We start from the raw sequence: 24,506 nt of genomic DNA, 5'->3' as shown, positions 1-24,506 counted from the left end.
AAAATATGGTCATAAAACTAAGTGACTTGTTGACTATCAAAATAAGTCAATATGATATCAAATTTGTTTGTAATCTCTATCTGAAGGTATTTCCTTAAATTTGATCCTTGCAAGTTTCAAGAATATAACATTTTCCATTTCACCTAAACTTGGCCCTTCCTTACTTGTTAATTTTAACTCTTATTTTGGGGTATAAATGCAAAACAAATAAGGTATGCATAACCCGTGTGTAATAAAAGCTTCCAGAAGCCAAATATATTTTTTCTATATACGGCATTAATTTCTCTGAATGTAGCAGATGTTTGTATTTTTTAAGAAAATTTACATACATACATATGTTTTAAAATCACATTAAAACCTGACGTGTCAATTTTTTCTCAGTCACATATTATTGTTTCCATTGTTGATCCCAGTACACTCAAAATTTGATATGAGTTTGTATATGGCAAAGATAGTTCAAATTTTGTTAACCAGTGTAATTATTAAAATATACATTGGGTTATATTGTTAGATATAATACCGAATTTCAGTAGAATCTCGTGTATATTTTGCACCAAGGATCACGTGCTCCAAGTTTTATCATGATATCCTAATTATACCCTGGCCATGGTGATTGTAACATCACGAAAGAAAAGTGGGAGACTCTATAAAAAATATACAAACATAAATAATCAGCGTGACGAACAGAGACGGAACCGATATCAGACAACTATAGGATATAGCTGCCAAACAAACTGACCGATATAACTCTTGTAGGGAAAACGTTTTTATTTCGTGAAGATAATTTTGCAGAGACAATATTATCCAAGGCATTGCTACAATCTTCGAAGAAACTATACAAGATATGACAACTATAACATACAGTTGTAATACAAAATGACAACTACAGCATATAGCTGCAATTTAAACTGACCGATCAAAATCAAGAAAATCATATTGGTATACCCTTTTGTTAAAAAAAATGCTCATGTAAAGGGTAAGTTGACGTTTTTCTTGTGTATACTCAAATTATCGTTTGCACGAATGGACGAGCAAATAACCACCCTAATTTCAACTCATCTCATCGTCTTGATCAATTCTGTATTTCCATATACAAACATTTGTGAACAAAACTATTATACTCTGTTGCAACATGTTGCGAGAGAATAAAAAAGAAACTAATAATAATAATTGGGAAAAAAACATTTTTTTGCTGCAAATGCCGTTGCTGTTTTCAATTTACCAGCTTATTTGTCAGATCTCAAATTTATCGAAATTATATGTTATCCGAAATCCTCCACAATTGAAGAATAAAGAATAATAATAATAAAAAATTTAAATACATTTCCTTTCAAACTGATAAATGCAATTAATAATATTAATGCTATAGTAATTTACTGGACTGCATAATTGATAATAACAGTAAATTTATTTAATATACAAATATACATTCCATGATGTATTTCATTTCTGAAAAGTCTTAAGTCAACCGTTGATTGAAATCCCCTATATCCGACCATATAAAAACTTCATATGTATGTACATGGCGCTTCTTATACAATTGAGGAAAGAATCTATGGTTTCTACTTAGAGAAAATAAATAGAAAGAACTAGAATTCTTTGGAAATGTAGCCAAACTACCATAATCCCATTTGTAAGCTACTTCATGATACTGATAATGATGATGATCTTTTTTTGTATTGGTCCGGAAATGTGATTCTACGGACTACCTCTACCTATCACAAGTAAAAAACTCAAATTTTCTTTAATAATCGCCTTGCAGTAAGCCAATCTGTAATCCTACAATGACAGTTCTACAGTGAAATTTCCCATAAGCGGACCCTGGCAGAATCAGCCTTTCTGTCCGGTTAATAAAATTGTTCGCTTAATAAATTGTCCTGAATAAACATAAAAAAATGTAGCAATCCGCAAATGTGCAGATGTGCGTTTAATAGAGCATCCGTTTAATAGAGCTTTCACTGCATTTGATAATTATAAATTATAAATATTGTATATTGTTCCGGAAAAGGAAGAGTTGAAGGAAGACGCAAACAGCTGCTTATGAACAACCAAATGCAACGCTGTTTTTTGGAAAGCAATATAAAAAGCTTTATCGTACGCTAAATGTATGCAACTTGTTCCGAGTATGCGCATAACGGTGGAGTAATCTATCCGTCAAAAGCTTTTGGAAAGAAGACAACTGCAAGCAAATATAAGCAAAAAGGAAGCAACACTATTGTGTACCCACAAGTATAACAATTCCATACCCACTTACCTGCTCAAAGTTAAAAAGTCGATTTTTCACACGAAAATTTATACGAACGTGAAGTGAATGGATGGCGAAAGTGAAAATAACAGTAGAAAAAGCCAAAGGACTAGGCACAAATAAACACAAACTATATTAACCAATAGTTTGTGCAGCAGTCACAATTTATATAAAATTTAAGTCCGACTCGTTGCACGAAAACAGATACTCATTTGAAAAACTCAACCTTACACACATACCCAGAAGTTAAGACGACTAACATCGATACTCGAACAATTCGAAGGCCTAATTATGTGGTGAAGAGCAACTTTAAACTTTAGGTATACGCGTATATTAGGTTAATCTTATAAGTAAGTAAATCCAGTAAGCGAAACACCGCTATAACACGCACATATGTATGTATATATCATACATACATATTATATACCAACGAGTATATTTGCTAATGTGAACGATTGTCTTTATCCAGTTAGTGAATTAAAAAGCATGAAAATTGCGAAGTAAGCAGCTCGCTTGGTCGCTCACCCCATTCCGAACGGTGCAACGAACGCGCTGCAACAGTGCATTGAATTGTACGTGGGCGACAATAATCCCTTAAATGCTGGTGCTGATGGCGAACAAATGGTCCTTGTGCATTTCCACACTCACATGGCTGACATTGCTCTCAGGTAAGACGCTGCTCTAAAATTTCCTTAATAATATTAGCTGACATTGATAATATCGGAAATTCCTTAAGTTACCAATTCGGTTCGGATAACAAATCTCAAAGTCCCTCACACATACACTTTGGATCGGAATACTGAGCCTGATCCCCTGGTGCTGGATTGCGAGTACGAGGTAGAGCCGCGCGAAAAAGGATTCGTATTAAAGTGGTTATTCAACAATCACTCCATTTACCAATGGATACCATCAGTAAAGGGTTTTGCCATGGTAAGAGTTTGCTAGTTGATTTACTAGGGTATTTTCGAAATGTTATCGGTATGTAGTTCGATTTAACACAACACAATTCGATTTACACAAAATTTTACGTATACAAATGTTATGTAGATGTGTATAAAATAGAACGAACAGTTGTTGCTTGTAGTTTAATCTGTAGCGATATGAAATCAGACATTTCAAATTCAATCCCAAATACTTCAAGGGCATAATGAAGTCCAAAATAGACACCAAGATATTCACCATGGAAGGCAGTCCTGGTGTTATAACTATAACGAAACCAGATTGGAATATGACTGGGGAGTACACATGCACCGTACAAACGTTCGAGTCCACAGATAAGAAAAGTGCCCGTCTTCAAATTGTTGGTATGTTTTTATGTTAAAGTCATATTTTTAAGTGATATTCACATGCTATTTCAACAGTTCCTGAGTCCGATTTCGTGTTAGAAACGAAAATGGATGGAGAGCAAAGTGACGTAGATATAATGTGCGCGGTGCAAAATGTATTTCCCCAACCCCAACTTTCTGTAATGTAGGTGAACTCTGAATGCTTACTTTATTTTAGTTATTCAATTCTTCTTTTACTGTCCTGGTTCTTCGTAGGTTTGATACAAAGATAATAGACTCAGTTCTGACACACACTGATCAGAACTCAAGCGGTCTGTATAGTACGACAGTCAGAACGAGAATTCCGCGGGATAAATTGGAATCGCCTACACCGATCTCGTGTTCATTTTTCCTACTTGGTACCACTTATACTAAGAGGAGAGAAACAATTTTCTATGGTAAGTAGAGGTAAGCTTTTTTTATTACATTCAAGGATCTTTAAAAAGACATATTGAAAAGAAATTGTTAAAGTCTAACCTTCTCGGCACATACACAAAGTGCAATTTATTTGCAATTTGTGAAATTGGAATCTAAACACATATACATATATATATGTATGTATATGTGCATATAAAGAAGTAAATCCACAACATCCATGGAGGCACACCATACATCCACGTTTACCCCAACAAAAATTGTTTACATTGATCGTACAATTGCACATTTCATATATGTATGTATATGTATGCATCTCACACTTGAGCTATAAACGCAGAGCTAGGATATTTATTTAAGATTAATAATTCAAACAATTATTTCCATATTAAAAAGTAACAAAAATATATTTTTATAATTTAAATATTTGTAGATTACTTTTAATTACATACTTATAATTAGTTCAATTGATTTAATAAAATTTATATTTAGTTATTTGCATAGTTTATAACCCTTATTTACTTTTTACATAGTTTTTTAAGTTATTATAGAAAACAAAAAATTCGCTTGCCTTCAAAAGAAAATAAAAATTGTTTGTCTGCCATGAACTACTTGTGATTTCTTCTCCTGTGCGCAAAAATTTCATTTATTTCGATTAATTTCGCTGGGCTTTAATTTGTGATGAAAAACCTGAAATTATGTCCATAGATAGAATCTTTAAAAAATAATATATGTGACCTGGTCTACGAAAAGGGAGCTAACGTGCGAAGACTAGTTTTCTGAGAAAAGCTGTTGAAAATAATCGCCAGTTTCTCGTTATCTCATTAATTGTTCTCTTTTTTTTGACACCTAAGCCCCCTTTCCGTAGACCAGGTCACATATATTTATATTTGTCAATTACAATTAGCAATCACCAAAATCAACCAAAATAGCTTTAGTGATCATCTTACTAGTTTTCAAATTACCACACAGAGATTTTGAAATGGCCTATTTAGAAACTTTCCTTTTTTATAGTTTATTTGACAAATACTGCAATACTGCAAAGTTGATAAAAATTTAATCGCTTTGGTATTATTGGGTTAAATATTAGACCTTTATGAAATAAAATGTTCTGCTCCAAGACTGCTGAACTTTACTTACTTTTACTCATAACTCATTTGTATACCGTGAACAGGGTACATTAAGTTGACAACGTCGAAAACCTTACAAAACATATATAGTACATATGTACGTATTTAAATGATCAGTAAGACGAACGGAAACGATTTAGTCTGTCTGTCTGTCTGTAGATAAGCGCACTAGTCCCTCAGTTTTTAGATATACTTATGTACATATATCTGAGAAATTTTGCAAACGTTTTTTTCTACTTACTACTCTCTCTCTCTCTCTCTCTACTCTCTCATTTGTGGACTACTAAAGCACATAGCTGCTATGCAAACTGAAAGATCGAAAGTGATTCTATCACAAAGTTGGGCATATAGTTATTATTGTTCAAAGCAGTTGTGCATTATTCGCAGAAATTGTTCAGATCGAGTCATTGTAGTTGCAATTGTGCGATGAAAATAAAGCTCTTGTAGGAATCTAATTCATTATATTTACAACATTTTTCAATTTGTCAACAATAAAAAGTAACAAGCGCCTACTTACATACTTTCTTGTTAAAGCTCACATAGCGAAGCTTGATCAGTAATTCAAAGAAGCAATAAAGAGAAATAAATTATTCTTTAAATTTTAATGTTGTTATTATATGATCAGTATTAAAATTATATATGTATGTACATATACAAGGTTACTTCTCGAAAAGGTTTAAAATAATGCAATTATTGCCATCAACGTTAGAACAATATGTAATTAATCTTAAAATTAAAAATAGAAAACACACAACTTTTAAGCATAAAAAACCATAAACGCAAAAAACTCTATCGACAATCCCCTGATACCAGTGGAAGCAATATCCTTATTCGACAGACTTATCAGCATCGTTGTAAAAAGTACGAGGTGTGTTCAAAAAGTATCGCGACAGTTTGCTGACAGTTTTCTTCGATTGCAGGGGCGTGGTGCATCATGAGTTTTTGCCACAGAGAAGAACGGTCAATAAGGAATATTACCTGCAAGTTATGCGCAATTTGCGCGAAGCAATCCGCCAGAAACGCCCGGATTTGTGGAAGAACAAAAATTGGCTTTTGCACCACGATAACGCCCTTGCTCACACATCGTTGCTTGTGCGCGACATTTGGTAAAAAAACACACTAATGATGCCGCAGCCACCGTATTCCACAGATCTGGCCCCCTGTGACTTTTTCTTGTTCCCTAAACAGAAGAGGTCCAGGAAAAGAACGACGTTACGCTTCTCTTGAGATAAAGACGGCATCGAAGAAGGAGCTGAAGAAGATAAAAAAAATGATTTTTTGAAGTGCTTCGAAGATTGGAAAAACCGTTGGCACAAGTGTATAATATCTCATGGGGATTACTTTGAAGGGGACAAAATAGATGTTCATGAATAAATAAATAATTTTTGAAAAAACACAAAATTCGCGATACTTTTTGAGCATACCTCGTATTTATCAATTCAATACACTTAAACATAAGCGAAATTCTTCTAATTATGCCATATATGTGTGTATATGTAATCGTCTTAATCCCAATATTTTGATTAATAAAAAACATTTGTTTATATGTATATTGACATAAAATAATATATTATACAAGTATGTCGTCAATTTCTTTTGCAGATAAAGCGACAAATATACAACGCAAGTGGACTACAGTTGCCGTAGTAATATCGATTGCATCTTTAACACTGAGCAGTTAGTTTGATAGAACATTTTTGTTCACTTAGAATACTTTTGTTTAGATTTTAATGAAAACTGAATTTTGCGGTATTTTCAAAAGTGCTTATTTTGTAAATGCATGTAAATGTCATAACAAGAAAAATTAAAAATCATATTCATATTTTTATGTATAAGTACAGACGTGTACTGAACATTAATAAATACGAAAACAAAAAAACATAGTTTAGATCAAATGGACGTGTTTTTATTCATTAAATAGTATCACCTAAAGAAATTTTAGGATTCATAAGCTTAATAAATTAAATAATACGAATTTTTTACTTTTCGAAACGAACTAAACATCTTAATTATTTCTTATATTTAAACGCAGAACAGAGTATGTGTAGATATTATATTAAGTCGAACAAATCGCTTAATTTACTATAGCTGCCATAGAAATCGACCGGGTATGCGAAAGCTTTTTGGAAAGACGGTGCTTCGCGCGTTTACCAGCCGAAAAATTCATTTTGAATTTTGAAAGAAAATACAAAAATTTAAAACGAAATCAACTTTTCAGATTGCCCATTGTTGTGTTGTTCTGGCGGTTAACTAGTAGGCCTTAGTGGAATCGATAATGCATTAAGTGTGTGACTTCCGACCGATTCCGGCTTCGGCCGCAATGTACATTGAGGAGAAGCAGGTGTTCTTGCACAGCTGTAAATTAATCATATTTATATGTGTGTATTTATGTAATTTAAGTGTATACACTAGAGTGGTTAAAAAAAAAAATTTTTTTCGTTTGGTACTCGGAAAAATAGGTGCCTAGACACCTCTAAGAAAGCCTCTCCAAACATGAGTTTTTAATTGTACCGGGAAGATCCTACATACAGTTTTCTATTTTTTCTTATTATCAGATAGAAAAATTTATATCTCGCTTCCAACTATTTGAAAAAATATCCTGTTCCTTAGATTTCGTAGGAAATTTACTGCTCTATAAAAATGGTCTTATTTGATTTTTCGATTAAGTTAAGCGTTTACGAGATATTCATCGTCAAACATCAATGCATATTAAGGTGGATCAAAAAAAATTTTTTTTTTCGTTTGGTACTCTGAAAAATAGGTGCCTAGAAACCTCTAAGAAAGCCTATAAGTTTCATCATTCATAATAATTTTTTTTTCATTGAGTTATAAAATTCATAAGTAATAAAAAATTTTCCCAAAAATAATCAAACTTTAACTGTTAATATCTTTTAAACGTTTGGGTTTATGAAAAAATCATAATAGACCTTTTTTGTAGAGCATTCAATTGCCTATAAAATTTAAGGAACAAGATATTTTTCAAGTAGTTGGAAGCGAGATATAAATTTTTCTATCTGATAATAAGAAAAAATAGAAAACTGTATGTAGGAGGACCTTCCCGTTACAATTAAAAACTCATATTTTGAGAGGCTTTCTTAGAGGTGTCTAGGAACCTATTTTTCCGAGTACCAAACGAAAAAAAAATGTTTTTTGAACCACTCTAATATACACACAACTTCGATACAAAATTGTATTCCGAAAGATTCATTTGAATTTATTTGGAATCTAATTAAAAATAATTTTGATTTAACTTTCGTCGCAACAAATAAACGGATTAACTTCGTAATGTTTTAAACAGTTATCTTCTATTGTTCTTTTTGTTTTTCTAATAATTGAAATACATATATCTTTTTCCCTTAGAGGTCACAGTACATTCAAATCATTTTTGACGCTTACCAAGATTACAAGTTTATGCGACTTAGTGAGCAACACAAAAACGTAATTCGCCACTTCTCCGGCTTTACAACTGAGCGCTGCTTTCAAAACTGCGGAAGTACAGCTGAATTCGAATGCCGAATATTTTTTTGAACTTTTGAAAATATCCATCACGAGTGTAAAAACTAGCTACGTGAATATGTAAAGCTTCAAGCAAACCCAAAATTGCAACGCGATTTTTTATGGTTGCATGATAACAAATCGCGTAATTGACTATTAGGGATTCCCCAAGTTCAGAATTATTTAAGAGCGATGCAAAATAAATTCCAACATTGAAAGCTTTACTGTTCACCTATAAGAGCTTTCTTGGCTTGTTTGCATTTTAGAATAGCCAAAGCCCAAAAAAGTATGTTCACGTTTCTGGGTATTCTCGTTTAAGAGTGTTCACGTTTTCGAGCGTGCGCTGTATGATACTAGTATATAAATTTTTTAATTTTACTCGGAATTTATGCGAATGGGGAAATAAAAATTAGTATATTTTTAGTGAGTGACAACACATTTTTTTATTAAATAAATGGTTAACAGTAAAATAATATTTATTTATACATAGCAACAGTCCGATACTTTCTTTTTGCTGTTGCTTTCCTTTTATTAAACTTTAAATATTTTGAAAAATATTGGCTTTAAAACTAATGTATTTTTGTTCAACTAAGAAAACTCACACAGCACTTTATCAACATTTTCTTCAAAGGCAATTCTTAAGTTTTGCAAAAAAGCTGAGAAATTAAGATGTTCTGTAATTCAAAAATTGTAATTCACAAACACCAATAATTGTTCTGAGCATTAGATTAAAAGTTAAATAAAAAAAATAATGAAAAAAAAAAAATATTATGCTCAAACAAAAAATAGAAACAAAATAAATGCATAAACACATTTAAGTTGACCAACCAATTGTATATGAATAATATGGCAACTCTATTATCTAATACTTTCATTTAATTCAGTTGAGGAATTGTAGATGTCTTGCGACATGAGCAACAATCGGGGTTTTTTTGCACTTCCAGCCGTCACTATGGAAGTTTGTTCTTTCTGCCTAAAAGTATGTAAGTAGACAGTTTTTAAGCTTCCAACGGATGGCACATTTATAGTAAAAGCGTTAACTAAAGTTTTATAAATTCAAAGTGACTGTCTCTCTGCTGAAAAAAGTAAAATATTCATATGGACTAACATAGTTAATGATCTGAAAAAAAAAGTTAGAATACTTGGTAGGAGTTATAGGCAAAACTGAAGGGTTTGGCAAAGTGCACAAGGCCAAGAGATGAAATGAACGTCTCCTCGTACCCGTTCAGTTTGTGCCTGGTGAAAGTAACTCAACCAACGACATCGGTCAAATGGCTTCTGGAGATGCTATCAACTCCTTTGATCAGGATCAATCAACCACGTCCAATACTAAAACGGCAGACAATTCAAATTTTATTAAAGATGGTAATTTTTACATTCCAGCATTATAAGTTTTACACATGCACCCTAGGGGTGCTTACGAAATACTTTTCAATGTACTTATGTATGCATTTTTATGGTTGTGTGTTACACACGGGCGTATTAATAGGAATTCGGTGATTTTAAGCAGAAATATCTAAAATTGCAAAACGAATATATTCATTTAGAGAATTTATCATCAGATATTATATATAAAAAAAGTGCGATAATCTAAAAGTAAGCGAGAATGTACGACTAGCAAATTTAATATCTTGGAATGGCATAAAAAATCAATGAGAGTTTTTGGTACCTTGAAACACATGAATACGATGAACAAGAAATCAAATAAATCGGAATATAGTCAAGCCCATATCTATTTGTGGAAAATTCTTTTTATCAAGGTGAAAGTTATTGTCGCAGATACACATTTTAATGAAATTTCGGTTTTAATAATGACAAATTGCTTTACAAACATTAAGTCAATATACACACATTAATATGCATATATATGAACGTTGTGTTCACAACATTAAACACTGTGATAAAATACTTGAAAGCATTTAAAAAACTGTTTTATATTCGCAGATCAAAATATTCAATCTTCAAGTTCAGATGTAAGTACATATTCTTATCTAATTTAAGAAACAAAGTTTTGAAATGTTGTTGCTCTAGATTAATCAACACCGCCAATCTCGATATGGAAACAAAGGGGATAAGGAGCGCAAGATTGGTCATCGGCGCGTTGGAGAAGGCGGGGAGATCACCTATAAAAAAATTCAAACTAGCCAGATAATGGGCTCCATCCAGTTGGGCATTCAACATACGGTAAGCATTGCTTTGAATGGCGGGAATATTTGGCTGCAAATATTTATTGAAACGTAGTTAAATGAAAAATTTTATTCAGGTCGGAAGCCTGGCATCTAAACCGAAACGTGATCTTCTAATGATGGACTTTTTCGAAATTGAAAGTATTACTTTCCCCCCAGAAGGATCAAGCCTTACGCCAGCCCACCACTACAGTGAATTCAGATATAAAATTTATGCGCCTATTGCATTTCGGTATTTTAGGGATTTGTTTGGAATACAACCGGATGATTTTATGGTGAGAAGATTTATATTAATTTAGTTTTATAATTATATTATGCATATATATTTAAGTCCTATATTCGAAAGTCGAACTTTATAGTCACTCCTTTAGGCACAATACTCGTATTATTAATAATAATATATTAAATACCATTCCAAAAATTTAGATGTCCATGTGCTCAGCACCGTTGAGAGAGTTATCCAACCCTGGTGCTTCTGGTTCGATCTTTTATTTGACGGCTGATGATGAATTCATAATTAAAACTGTTCAACACAAAGAAGGAGAGTTTTTGCAAAAGCTTTTGCCTGGGTAAAACCACTGTAACATAAACAAAGGTCTCTATACAAAGTCTTATCCTATTTATCTTTACTATATATGCAATAGATACTACATGAATTTGAATCAAAATCCGCGTACATTGTTGCCAAAATTTTTTGGTCTTTACTGCCTACAGACAAGTACTAGTAAAAACATTCGATTGGTTGTTATGAACAATCTCTTGCCCTCATCAGTTAAAATGCATTTGAAATATGATTTAAAGGGATCGACATTCAAGAGAAAAGCTTCAAAAGGGGAACGTTCAAAAAAATCGCCGACTTATAAAGATCTTGATTTTATGGAGCATCATCCAAATGGTTTGTTTTTAGAAGCCGAAACATACAGCGCACTCATCAAAACAATTCAACGCGACTGTACAGTGCTGGAATCATTCAAGATTATGGACTATTCGCTTTTAGTTGGAGTACATAATTTGGATCAGGCGAGCAAAGAAAAGAAAAGTGAAAGTAAAAAATCAAAAGCTCCCATAGCTGAGGATTCCGATTTTGAAGACAATCCAGATGGGGATGGAGAAGCCGCCGGGGGATCGGAAGGTCGCGACAGGGAATCATCAGTGAGCATGAATCGGAATAAGTAAGTTGACCAAATAAACTTTATGCACATAGGCGTGGGATTACCTTCAATTATGAAAGTTGTATGCATTTGCAAATTTTGTTGAATACTTTATGTTAGAAATCAGGGCTACAACCACTACAAAAATCGAATCGGTTCGGTTCGGTCGTTCGAACCACTCAGAAAATACTTGTACCGATTCAAGGACCGGCTTATGAGTATCTCTAAATCGCGATTTGGTCCGGTTCAATTAGTTTACTTTATTTTATTAAAAGCCTTTATAATTTACATCAAATTCATCTAAAATATATTAAAATGTCATTATTACAAAAATGAGATCAAATCCCAATATGAAGTTGAATTTGTACTTGAAGAAGTGGCATACATGAGATCAATATAGCAATCTGCTAAAGACAGACTCCATGGAGTGAATTTCATTGATTTTCATTTTTGTTGGGAAAATTGTGCATTAATTCTACCGATTTCTAACTATACGATTTTCTTGATTAATCAGTATTGAAATGAATGTCTTCTAATAATTCTTCGTCTATACCAGCTCTTAAGTCCGAGAAATAACAAATTTTAAGGTTGAAAGTTCTTTTTCGGTTGGCACTTGAGTTACAGGAGCAGCTGGAACAATTTCGCCTAAATTCTTTAACTATATCTCGGCATAATTTTGCAGAAATTTTTAAATATGTTTGAAAGGCGTTTAATAGTGTCAAAACAGTGAATCATGACTATGATCGTTTTTCTATTTGGTAAAGTTTCATTTTTATTCGATTGTTCAAGTATTGATTCCAATGAACATCGCATTTTAGAGTTACATTTGAAATTACTAATGCAATTTTTTTCCAAATCTTTTGCTTAATCGTATAATGAATTCTGAAACATGGGATCTTAATAAGCGGAAGCTGAAATACTCAAATTAGTGGCTTCACATTTCAATTTTTTTCCGCTTTTATTTTACTAGAATACCAAGCTAAAAATATATCACTTAAAAACATACATGTGTACATACATACATATAAGTGAAGCTAATAAAAGCGTATTAAAAAACTATTTTTTCATTGAAAATTAAGCGCGACTATAAGCTGGATTAAGAATTTCACAAGATTTTCTCAATGAGCTGACATTCGTTATTAAACTTGCACTTTTGAAAGAAAAATATTCAATTGTATGTATGTATGTATCTGTACCTGCTTCGAATCGTGCATTCTATAGAACAGATTCTTTACTACGGTTTTCATTTTTCTGTACATGATTATCAACTTCCGTTAAAGGTTTGCATCTTTAAGCACGTCGTATATTATGTCAATTAAATGTTTTATTGGTATTTTTCATTTCGATCCGAACCGAACCATTTTCTAAAATTTTTGATATCTTCTTCAATACAATTTGATTCCGCGAATCTAATGTTCTAACAGAATTCCCGTTCTTAAATAATAAATTAAAAATGAATACATGCATAAAAGGATTTGAATGTAAGACCAAATGCAACGTTCAAGAAAAAAAATTGACCGCATACCCGATTTTTCTGAATTTTTTTAAAACAAAAATCGAACCTTGTTTGCTCATAAAATAAGACTTGATTTGAGATATCATTCAGAAGTTTTGCAAGCGTTATTTTCTTCATAAAAGATATAAAGAACAAGTAAAATGCTTTCGGTTAGGAATTAAACAACAGATTTAAGGTAGAAAATTTTATTTTCAAATTTGAAAACTATAAACTAAAAATGATGGACACAAAACTTAATTCTGTGAATTTCAAAAGATTTAAATGATATTTAATTACGGCTATTAAAAAAAATGCATTAAATAATATATTGGGTTGTCAAAAAAGTCTTGCGGTATTTGTATTGAATTTTTTTTTTTTTTTATTTTGAAACTGAAATGAATTTTTGATGACTCATGCCCAGCTCTTGACCGATGCTACGGCTGCTACTATGCCGGTCTCTTTCGACCGATTCAGCGATTTTTTCGCAATTTTCGACGACAGGCCTTTCGGAGCGTGGCGCATCTTCGACCACCTCTACACCAGAACGAAAACGTTGAAACCATCGTTGTGCGATGGAAATGGAAACTGTATCGGGTCCATAAACTGCACAAATTTTATTGACGGCTTGAGATGCATTTTTGCCTTTATCGTAGTAGTACTGTAAAATATGGCGTATTTTCTCTTTATTTTGCTCCATGTTTGCGACGCTATAACTCACGAACGACTTAAAAGAAACGACAATCAATCAAACACGTGTTAGCGCGTGAAATGAGCTTTCCAAAAAGGTATAGCATGACCCGATACGACGAATAAAACTAGAACTACGCGCTTTCAGCGCCAACTAGCGAAAATACCGCAAGACTTTTTTGACAACCTATTATTATACTACAAACACACACATGTAGATAACAATGGTTGCAACGATTACATATAAATTTTTTTTTTATTTGTTTAGATCAGCAAATCGGCAACGTTTAGTGGCGCATTCTACTGCAATGGAAAGCATTCAAGCCGAGAGCGAGCCTATAGACGATGAAGACGATGTTCCGTAAGTTTGATTACTTTTATTTTAATGTCCCGGCTATATTATTATTTTTCTCATTTGCTAGACCTGGTGGAATTCCTGCCAGAAGTGAAAAAGGCGAACGTCTCCTTCTCTACATCGGTATAATTGATATATTACAGTCTTACAGATTGAAGAAGAAACTTGAGCATACTTTCAAGAGTATTATACACGATGGGGTAAGAATTTAACATAACAAATCACACATCTAATGGGTAAGCGCATCAAAAAAGCTTTCTTAGCATTTGTAAAATTAGTCATTGTCAAATAACAACATCGTTTCACTTAATCCTTTGTTTTTATACACTGAACCGGGAATATTAAGTTTGCCTCGAAGTTTGAAAGCATGAAACATTGAACGCGTCCTTTTCGCCCTAAGCAGCTGCTTATTCAGACCGCTATAGCCACCACTCTCAAATTTTGCTACCAAATATTCTGTGTCTAGTTTGAGAGCTGGACACTTACAGAGAAAGCGTTTTCTTATTAACTTCCAGCATGCAGCTACGGCAAATATTGTTATAGGGCAGACGCATTTTTAGAGCGTATTCTCCAAAAGGCCATTGCCCCGCTATAGTTGCTGTAAGCCTAAAAATACTATTCCCGTACCTATATAGTAAGTCCTTGGTTCTAGTCTTATCATATTTGAACCATATCTGCTTCGTTAACTTGCAATTGATTATTGATTTCCATCTGCGTGTGCTATTTATTTATAGTGAGTATAAAGATCTCTTTTGATCGTTCCCAGCGGAAATGGTATTAACTCCGCTTCGGCTTCATTTAAAGAGGCTTTTTTTTTAGCCAACTCGTCTGATTTTTCATTACCGAAAATGTCCCTGTGACCGGGAACCCATATTAATAACTGGTGGAGTTTATTCGCCCGGAAGCTTAAAGCCTTTCTGTAATTGCTAACTACGGTGGAATTAATTAGTTTCGTCGACAACGACAGCAATGCTGCTTGGCTATCTATGTATATAGTTGCTCTCTGTATCCTCTCGTAGTTATTGAATGGAGCACCATAGGCCCTCTCTATACCTAGTACTTCCGCTTGGCAAATGATGGACGAGTTTGGTAGTCGAATAGAGAGAGAGGTTTTGAGATAATCGGAGTATACACCCGCACCTACTCCTCAGTCCATTTTGGTCCCATCAGTATAGGTAGAGACTACCATCATCCTCTTCTACCAAACCTCTGCTCCACTAACGTCTAGAGGGTATTCTCTCCCGGAAGTGGATATTGAAATCTAACCTTTGTGAGAATATATCATATATATTACTTATGTTTAGCTGGTTCAGGATGGCGCTATGTCCATAATCTTACCTATTTCAATCTCTAAATTCCTGTATTATTTTAGTAGAGTGAGTCAATAAGCAGCTAAAACAGAAGTGTATTGAGTGCATCAGTCGGTCATGACCTTATAACATCGGTAACCCCTGCACAGGCTGCTCTTTGTACTCCTGTTAGTTTCATGATATTATAGTGTTACTTTAGAGGTGGTTACCGTATGTCAGAATGACGGCCGTATACATCTACCTAACAATATTTGGTTTAAGGCCCCAGTAACCTGCAAGTATTCTTTTGCAAGTTTAGTAGGCGCTTTATTTGCTCTTTGTTATCTAATCATCAATCGTGTCCTTGCCTCTGCCGCCATGTGACAGAGAACAATAGGCGTGCTTATTTCTATATTGTTGAAGGCTCCTTCTATGCCAAGAAAGGCCGCCTTTGTGTATTGTTTGTGACGTAGTGACTTTTCAATAGCATTTATCACTTTGTGCAGAGCGGTTTCTGTTGATCGTCCTTTTAAGTGTGCATGTAGTGCATTCGATAACCAAAAGCATTTCCAGAACCATCAACATGAAGGATGAGAAGCTTAAGGGCCTTAAAATCTTTTGAGCTATTGTGTGTTTGATTCTTTTTAAGTTTCGCGGGACTTAAGATAGTTGGATGATGACCTAATGTTTTACTGGCTTTAGAACCCTAGGTTCTTTTAGCTTCTGTAACATTATGGGAATGATTGTATATTCACAAGACCTTTTTCTTCAAGATAATACGATTGCCAGCTTTTGGTAATTGTTATTAGCAAGCAAATAATATGCTTTTCATTTAGTTCATTTTACGAATATATTTAATAATTTAAATAACAAAGCAAGTATTACAACAACACGATTGCCTTTGTTTTGAACTTCAACTGTCAAAATTTTACCCATGAAGGGTATTATAGCTTCGGTGCAGTCGTTTTTTTCTGTTTTTCTTTATTTAAAACTTTGAGTTGGATTATTGAGTATTTTAAACAATTCTGGATTGAATCCCTAAAAAGACGGTATATTTAATTTGCTTGATGAAACGAATCCAATACTAACGAGGAGTAGCAAGTAAATTATACCAAAGCCGACTTTAGAACATATTAAGCGCTCTATAATTTATTGTACTTGCTTTTAATTTTAGGACACTGTATCAGTGTGCCGGCCATCATTTTATGCTCAAAGATTCCAAACCTTTATGGCCAAAACCGTATTTCGAAAAATACCTTCGTGTAAGTTATTTTTAAAATATTCGTTGAAGAATGTACATAAAAAATAAAATTGCAAATTTTTTTCTGCGATCAAAGTGGATTTACCGGAAATTAAAGGAAATCATAGAAAGTTTCGTACTTTGGTAACCAGTTATATCGGTAAGTTTCTTGAATCATTTTACTTAAAAATGTAAGCAAGGCATATACGAGCATTTATATGTTTATGCTTTTAAAAAATTGCAGCACTCAAGCACTCTCCTTCAAAAAGGAAAAGTTTATCGAAAGCAATACAGCGTTCTATTGAAAATGAGAGTGAAAATCGCTGTAAGTAAATCCATGTAATCCGTGACAAAATAACTTATACAAACTTTTTCACATAGCGGAATGCGCCGTCGAACATCGCCCAGCGTATCCATCGAACACTTCCGGCATTAAGGCGCACACACAATCCAGTAAGCCGTCAGGTGGACTGAAGTCTTCTGGTACTGATGTACCCACATCGACCACATCGTTCGCTTCCACAACTCCCGTTGTTCCAATGCTTGGTCCTCGATTATCTATTCAACATGCGGGCAGTGGTGCATCAAAGTCTAAGGTCCCTCCACCTGTGCCACCAAGAGGTTCACCCCGGCGGAAGAAGAGTGATGGTCATAACGAAGTCGCACGCGGTGTTTCCAATACAGGTAGATATTCCATCGGCAGCAACAACAAAAAGAATACCATACAAACAGACATAGTGAACCATTCCGTCAAGAGCTCCTCACCAACAATAGCAACAACATTTAAAACAATAAAAACCACAGAAGAAAAACCACCTAAAGCAAACAACACCTTGCAAGTTATGGAGAAACCACTGCCACGATTCGGTGAGCGACGTTCACCGAGTAATGTACAAGATTGGCTGGAGTTACACGATTTGTTTGACATTGATTTGCCGCCTCCTTTACCACCTCCGCCTAAATTAAACTCACAAGCTACAACTCGCAAGACATCGCGGCCCCTCAGTCCAGAAACAGTGAATTCACCAACGAAAAACCGTACAATATGTCGTTCAATCGCACCCAGCGATTCAATAAAATCTACATACTCCACAGCTCGATCGGAGGTACGTTCGCATAGGTCATATCGGTATAATTTACTTCATCGCGTAGACGTGCTTCAGCGCCAAAACAGTATAATGTCGCGATCTGGACGACCGTCGATTGGCTCGATTGTTTACAATTTTCCGCCTATTGAGCCAGATCCACCAGAAATGCCATTCCCACGTCCCACGGAAAACCCGAAAAGTTATCGTCGATCTCAACAAAATAGTAACAAGCATAGAAAAATATTTCAATACGCTGATATGGCTCTTCGTGATGACCGGTTCGAGGTTGAACAGGACGAAAATCTACTGCAGTCGGTTAATGCATTTGTAGAAGTTAGGAAGGAAATAGAATCAAAGTTTAAGTCGCGTAAATCTCGACCACCGCCCGCTATTCCGTCCAATATGCAGAATCAAAACGACAAAGAAGAAACAAACAAGAAAAAAACTCGTTAAAACTGCAATGCAAGGCAAATCATTGGAGGCTCTCATACATAAATACAAACACAAATAGTTTTACATTACTTGCTTGTTCACTCCTCCTTTCCATTCCCAATCCATGCAAATCGGCTCATTGCGTTGTACCCTTTTATCGACTCCTATCTCCCAACCCGGTTTAATTTCCATTGATTAATGCATTGTTTTCATGTATCGCTAGGCTCAACACCTTCTTGCAGTTCAACGCCTCCACCCGCGTTTGATGATATTTCTGAAGACAGTTCGAATAGAAATAGTTCGTCCTTTGGTAGAAAATCACAATACTCTCACGAGCGTAAAATGAATGTCGGTCCAGCGTATCGGGGCTCTCAAAAGGACGATATTGTCAGGTAATCTTAATAAAAATCATAGTTATTCTTGCACTAGTTTAATTTTGAATGCAAAATTTTTATTATTATCACTATGATTGCATTTACATAATTACTGACGAATTACTATGAGTTATATAAACAGTTACGGTCAAAATACATATTTAATAGCGTAATTTTTGCAAGTGTAAATGTATGTAGTTAAGTTCTTTGAGACTCTTGTATGAGAACTATTGACTGCTTTAGACAAAACTCTCAAAATAAACGGTAAAATAAATAAACATAAAGACACATACACCCGCCGTAGCGCATGGAGCAATGTAGTAATTATTTTCAGCAACAAAATATACAATGTTTGTATATTTCCGTATATTTCAATTTTGCAATTTTATAAAAAGAAATTAATTTTTATGGAACTGTTGCACGTATCTAGCAAAGCATTTTACAAATAAGGATCATAAAATTACTCAAAAATTGCGAAGCGAAAGAAAATAGTCAGCGTAAAATAGCTGAAATTATTTCACCTTTTCAGCCAACCAAACCGCATTCCAGGGCAGGAGAGTCTTGTAAAACGACAGAAATATGTGTGACCTGGTCTACGAAAAGGGAGCTAACGTGCGAAAACAAGTTTTCTGGGAAAAGCTGTTAAAAATAATCGTCAGTTTCTCGTTATCTCATTAATTGTTCTCCTTTTTTTTGACACCTAAGCCCCCTTTCCGTAGACCAGGTCACATATGTTGAACCTAGGAAAATAATATCAACGCCTGACTAAATTTGCAATAGTTTTCTCTTACTATTCGGCGCAGACTCTTAGTTAAACAAATTTTTATTGCAGATCATGTCAATAAGTCGGAATCCGGACTTAGGGACCTATAGAAACCAAGACTTATTGTTCGCAAAATCTCACGAAGGTTGTTCGAAAAGTGGCAAAGAGTGTCTTAGTCGAACGAAAACACAACCAATTTAGTGGGAAATATTGGGAAGAACTTTCTAAGACTTTTTAAAAATTTGCTTATATAATCAGCGATTTAAAACCTGCAGGTAAATGCATTATAGTGTAGACGTGTATTTCTTGGCCTGGAATGGGCCAATATTTTCTATTAAAGTAAATGTGGGCAAATACTTTTACGTGCAAATAATTGAAGAGATCATACTACCTTTTACTAAGTTGTAAATACGTTTCAAATGGATATATCAGCAAGATAATACCTCAAAATTCCTTGTGGTCTAGCAAAAAATTATTCTTCGGACAATGGAGTTAAAATGATCTGTTGGTTTGCGCAATCACCAGAATTAATTGCACTGTAGAAATTTTGTTGAAATTAGACAAGGTTGGAAATTGGTCCATCGAAAACATAAAAAACAATGCACGTAATTGCGAATATATGATATTTTACCAAACATTAATTATAAAATTTCTTTTAAACATAATTTCTTGGTTGAAAAATCTGTGTTGATTTGATTCTTTTTCCGTATACAAATGAGGACAAATTTCATTAGCAATAAAAATGATTTTTGTCTATCCCGCCACAAACGAAAATTCTCTAACTTTACCTTAGATTACTAACCTTAACAAGAATACTTTCGAAATTTCATGATTTCTTCTAACCTTTCTCCAGCAATCGTGTTTTGATAAAACATTATTCCTAACTGAAAAAATAACCTTGACATAGAGCAGTGACTTTAGAAGTGTTATGCCAAATTTCTGAAGGCCAATACGTTAACAAATTAATATTTTTAAGGCCGTAAAGTCATACATTCTTTCATTGTTGACTTGTAAACTATGTAATATATACAATATAATAAATTGGCTTCATGGGTATCTTAGGTGCTGAGCCCTGCCTCTCTTCCTATTTATTTATTCATACATATAATACTGTATATTGCTGCAAATGCAGGGTCGTATTTTTATGAAAAAGTACCATCGGAGATCATTGGCTTTGGAGAAAAGACGTGGGTTAGAGAAACTTTTTAACTTTAGTCGGACATCGGACAATTATTTCAGTAGTTTTTCAAAATACATACATATGTTTTGTTGTAAAATAGTAAATTTTTTTCATATAGTGATGTGCATTATATTATTTCGCACTTCATTTTTTTGGTTAGTTTTAGAAAGCTCATACGAAAGCGCACCTTTACAACATCATTTATTTTATGTACAATTTTAGCATTTCTGAAATACACTTAGACACATATTTGGCTGTAGATACTTCATCCAGTAGTCAATATGGATCTCGTGGAGGATTGGCGTGGACACCACCAGCTTCTGGAGAGGGGTCAACACCGACTTGGACAGAAGGAACCCCAAGCTTTACAGATTCCAGCTCCAGTGGTGATATTGGTAAGCGACATACACTAAGTTAGATGAATATTTCTGTTGATATTTGCTTTCAATTTCTTGACAGAGAACTTCTCCCCAATTAACACATCAAAAATTGACCGACATAAAGCAACTGTGGAAGACACACTAAACTCCCTTTCATCGGAAATGATTCGATGTTAGTTTACACATACTCACATTAATCATACTTTATATAAATTACTATACCTTTTCCATCCATTACCTTCAGATTAACTAAATAAGTAATTCTGGACTGAAGGACTTTTACATTTGTGACAAATAACCACAAGGAGAAACAACACTCGCGCGTGGGATTGTATACCAACAGAAGTGCTTATGTAGATTTGTACTTAAAGAGCTAACCAATTCTTTAAAGAACATACGCAATGAGTATTTGAAGTCTTATAAATATTATTATTAAGGTTTACCAACCTTACACTTCAAGGATGCCAGTGATTACAAAATAAGTTCATAGCAGTACTACATACAAACTTACACACACATATATAAATATATGCTAAAATCCTAAATACAAATATATAATACAAATTGTGAACTGACGCGGATAGGGTTAAAATGTTTAAAACGCATATACACACAAATAATAAAGACACTAATACTTATTACCCGTTGGTAAGTCCATATGTGCTACATCTTGCGTAACTCCCCTAATCTTCCGCACTATTATTTTTTATCAATTTGTCTACTCTGCCCTTTCCTCTTGAAAAGTAAGCAACCGCCTCTAATGTATAGATAAATGGAAATGCAATAACATTGAACTGATTTTGTATTAGAGCAATTCGTTTGTGTGTACATGCATACATATGTAGATGCATATCCCAATAAATCTCCACAATTGAGACTCCATTTCATTGAAAGAGTTAGCATGTAAACTAACATATAAACACCATACAACATATCCGTAAGGACGGCATGAACGATCCAAATACACAAGAGTTTCGGTTGTTTTTGTTAATATGACCTTAAGGAACTCATAGAAACTTTAACAGAAATTTCTGCTTGAGTTATTGGTTAGTTAACTAGTAACTTAACCGATATTTGTATTGCTATGATGGATAGGTATACATATGTATGTATGTACATTCACAAATGTAATGCTCTTATACAGAATTGTTTAAACAAATATGTATGTACATAAATACATCAAAATCTTCACATATATGTAGTTCATATATACTATATGTAAATGTATATATATATCATACAATATAGTCATAATATCTAAGAAAACAATATGCTAAATACCTACAAAACTAAATTCAGTTAACAGCTTAAAATTCTATATATACTTGATCATACATATGTATATCCTGTTTAAACATTATATATATATTTAACTATTTTGGATTCTCTAAAGGTAACAAAACATACATACATATGAATAAAGCGTACATTAAACGAGCAATACATACATACAAACAAACTTAATGCATGCCCAAAAAATGGAAAGGTTAATGAATACATTATGATCAATAACTTAAAGTTCATTATACAAGCATTGTACAAGTATTGTATTTCTTTTAATTGACTTATCAATGTGTATACAAAAATTGTCGAATTCATTATTGCGTTAAAATATCCTACTTAATACTTAATAAATTAGCTATTGTTACAAATATATAAGTATTTACAAAGATGTATGTACATATATGCCTAAATTATAAATATTTATTATTAAGAGTTTGAAAATGTTTAATTATCTTATTAAAGTAAAATGAATCCAAACTAAAGTTCAGCATTTAGAATTACTCTAAGTGGATTCGTTCATAACCATAACCGTATTGCGCTCTGCATTAGTCCAATTCTAGCATTTCGCTAATTTAACATGTAACCCCCTGAAAGTGACAACCCCACGACTCCAGTTATATTTAATATAACATATGTATGTATGTATACTTAGGGTTTTCATCATTTCACTTTAAAAGTAAGTGAAGAGAAATTTTCAGAAAAAAGTGCCGTATAAAATTTCTGTTATAATCGTATTGCCGTGATTGATTTAGATAGGTTTGGAAAAAGCATAAGTGAAATTTATCAGCTTCTCAAAAAACATAATAATGTAATTCAAAAAGTTTGTTCTATTGATGGGGTTTCACAAGCGTCTGCAGTTGATGAAAGAAAGGGAAGTGGTCGTCCCCGCGTGGTGCGAACCCATTAAACCATAAAAACTGTTCGCGAACGCATTCACAGAAATCCCCTCAGAAAAAAAGAATATAATGTGAAGATAAATGGATGTAATGGGCCTCCCAGCCAACCAATCATCTTCTGACATTGCGCTTGAAGTAAGTTAGGCTCAACAGACGGCTTTTTCAGTGGCACGGGGTCAACGGTCCTGATAGCTTCTTTTTTACAGATAAAAACATGGTCACTGTTGAAGAAGTTTTTAATAAGCAAAACAACAAAGTCTGCGCAATGACCTACAAAAACTAAAAAAAAATGTAAAAGGGTTAAAACTGGGGCAAAAGAGTATTAGTAGGATATTTTAGAAGGCGTAGCAAAGCTGTTAAGCAATTTTATTTCCGATGGAGAGCATTGGATCTTTCAGTAAAATTATGCTCTATCACAAAAGGCAAAAACCACCAACATGGATAAAATCAATATTCCTGATTTCATAACTGCACATGATTGGCCGTCTGGAAGTCCATTGGAATACAGAATCGTATAACATGGACTTTCGAATACTCCACAGAAATTTGGCGAATCTCAAAAAAACTTTGGTTCGAGCAGCGTCGTCTATACCAATAGAAATTGTACGTGCTTATCTATGGTCGAATCGTTTGAGTGCTTATATGAAAGCAAAAGGTGACCATTTGGAATAATATTTTGAACGTCATTCATTAATATGAATTATGCAAAAATATTTTTTTTAAAACATCTATTAATATTTTATTTTTTTATAACATCTTACATAATTTATGGCAAGAGAAAGTGCTGTCTTATTACATAGCCTGCTCCATTATCATAATGAATTATGATTCACCCGAAATATTTAAGAAAAAATTATGGAAAGCAGTTTCTTTCATTTCTACTAATTTGTTCTATATTGTATCCACTGCAATTAAATTTTTATAGTCTGTTTTCACATTGCGAACGATGAAATAGCATTCGAGACACTGGTATCATATATTCTTACTAATGTAGACACAGCTGTGGTATATCCAACATATCTAACGACCGAGGTGCCGCTGATCAACCGATGGTTCGTAATTAAAGATCTTTCGATTGCTTCTTGCGTTTATTTTTACCCAAATTGTAGCCTAATCGCGGTTTGAATCAATTGTCA

The 24,506-nt window shown here is 33.6% G+C and overlaps 2 protein-coding genes across 4 annotated transcripts; both read left to right on the top strand.

Annotated features, from left to right (window-relative positions):
• Nucleotides 1-2,201: 2,201 nt before the first annotated feature.
• Nucleotides 2,202-6,970, top strand: LOC120772433. Of its 2 annotated transcripts, none has more exons than XM_040101046.1 (7): nucleotides 2,202-2,595; nucleotides 2,715-2,913; nucleotides 2,982-3,175; nucleotides 3,387-3,549; nucleotides 3,607-3,715; nucleotides 3,787-3,978; nucleotides 6,678-6,765. In XM_040101046.1, exons 2-6 carry the CDS (start codon nucleotides 2,844-2,846, stop codon nucleotides 3,974-3,976), a joined length of 726 nt encoding a protein of 241 aa, XP_039956980.1. In that variant the 5' UTR covers nucleotides 2,202-2,595; nucleotides 2,715-2,843; the 3' UTR covers nucleotides 3,977-3,978; nucleotides 6,678-6,765. The 2 variants fall into 2 exon arrangements, with proteins under 2 accessions (XP_039956980.1, XP_039956978.1); XM_040101044.1 differs by having other exon boundaries at nucleotides 2,203-2,595; nucleotides 3,787-3,968; nucleotides 6,678-6,970.
• Nucleotides 6,971-9,562: 2,592 nt separating this feature from the next.
• Nucleotides 9,563-22,884, top strand: LOC120770251 (phosphatidylinositol 4-phosphate 5-kinase type-1 alpha). 2 transcript variants are annotated; one of them, XM_040097552.1, is made up of 16 exons: nucleotides 9,563-9,935; nucleotides 10,515-10,543; nucleotides 10,602-10,754; nucleotides 10,834-11,031; nucleotides 11,183-11,325; nucleotides 11,401-11,928; nucleotides 14,358-14,450; nucleotides 14,512-14,644; nucleotides 16,908-16,995; nucleotides 17,071-17,133; nucleotides 17,218-17,298; nucleotides 17,355-17,657; nucleotides 18,717-18,885; nucleotides 21,033-21,205; nucleotides 21,270-21,362; nucleotides 21,435-22,884. In XM_040097552.1, exons 1-16 carry the CDS (start codon nucleotides 9,842-9,844, stop codon nucleotides 21,437-21,439), a joined length of 2,346 nt encoding a protein of 781 aa, XP_039953486.1. In that variant the 5' UTR covers nucleotides 9,563-9,841; the 3' UTR covers nucleotides 21,440-22,884. The 2 variants fall into 2 exon arrangements, with proteins under 2 accessions (XP_039953486.1, XP_039953487.1); XM_040097553.1 differs by lacking the exons at nucleotides 21,270-21,362; nucleotides 21,435-22,884 and having other exon boundaries at nucleotides 21,071-21,171.
• Nucleotides 22,885-24,506: the final 1,622 nt, after the last annotated feature.

This window comes from Bactrocera tryoni, chromosome 3, assembly GCF_016617805.1.
Source record: "Bactrocera tryoni isolate S06 chromosome 3, CSIRO_BtryS06_freeze2, whole genome shotgun sequence".
Classification (NCBI taxonomy): Eukaryota; Metazoa; Arthropoda; class Insecta; order Diptera; family Tephritidae; genus Bactrocera; species Bactrocera tryoni.
This window is presented reverse-complemented; position numbering and strand designations above follow the sequence as displayed.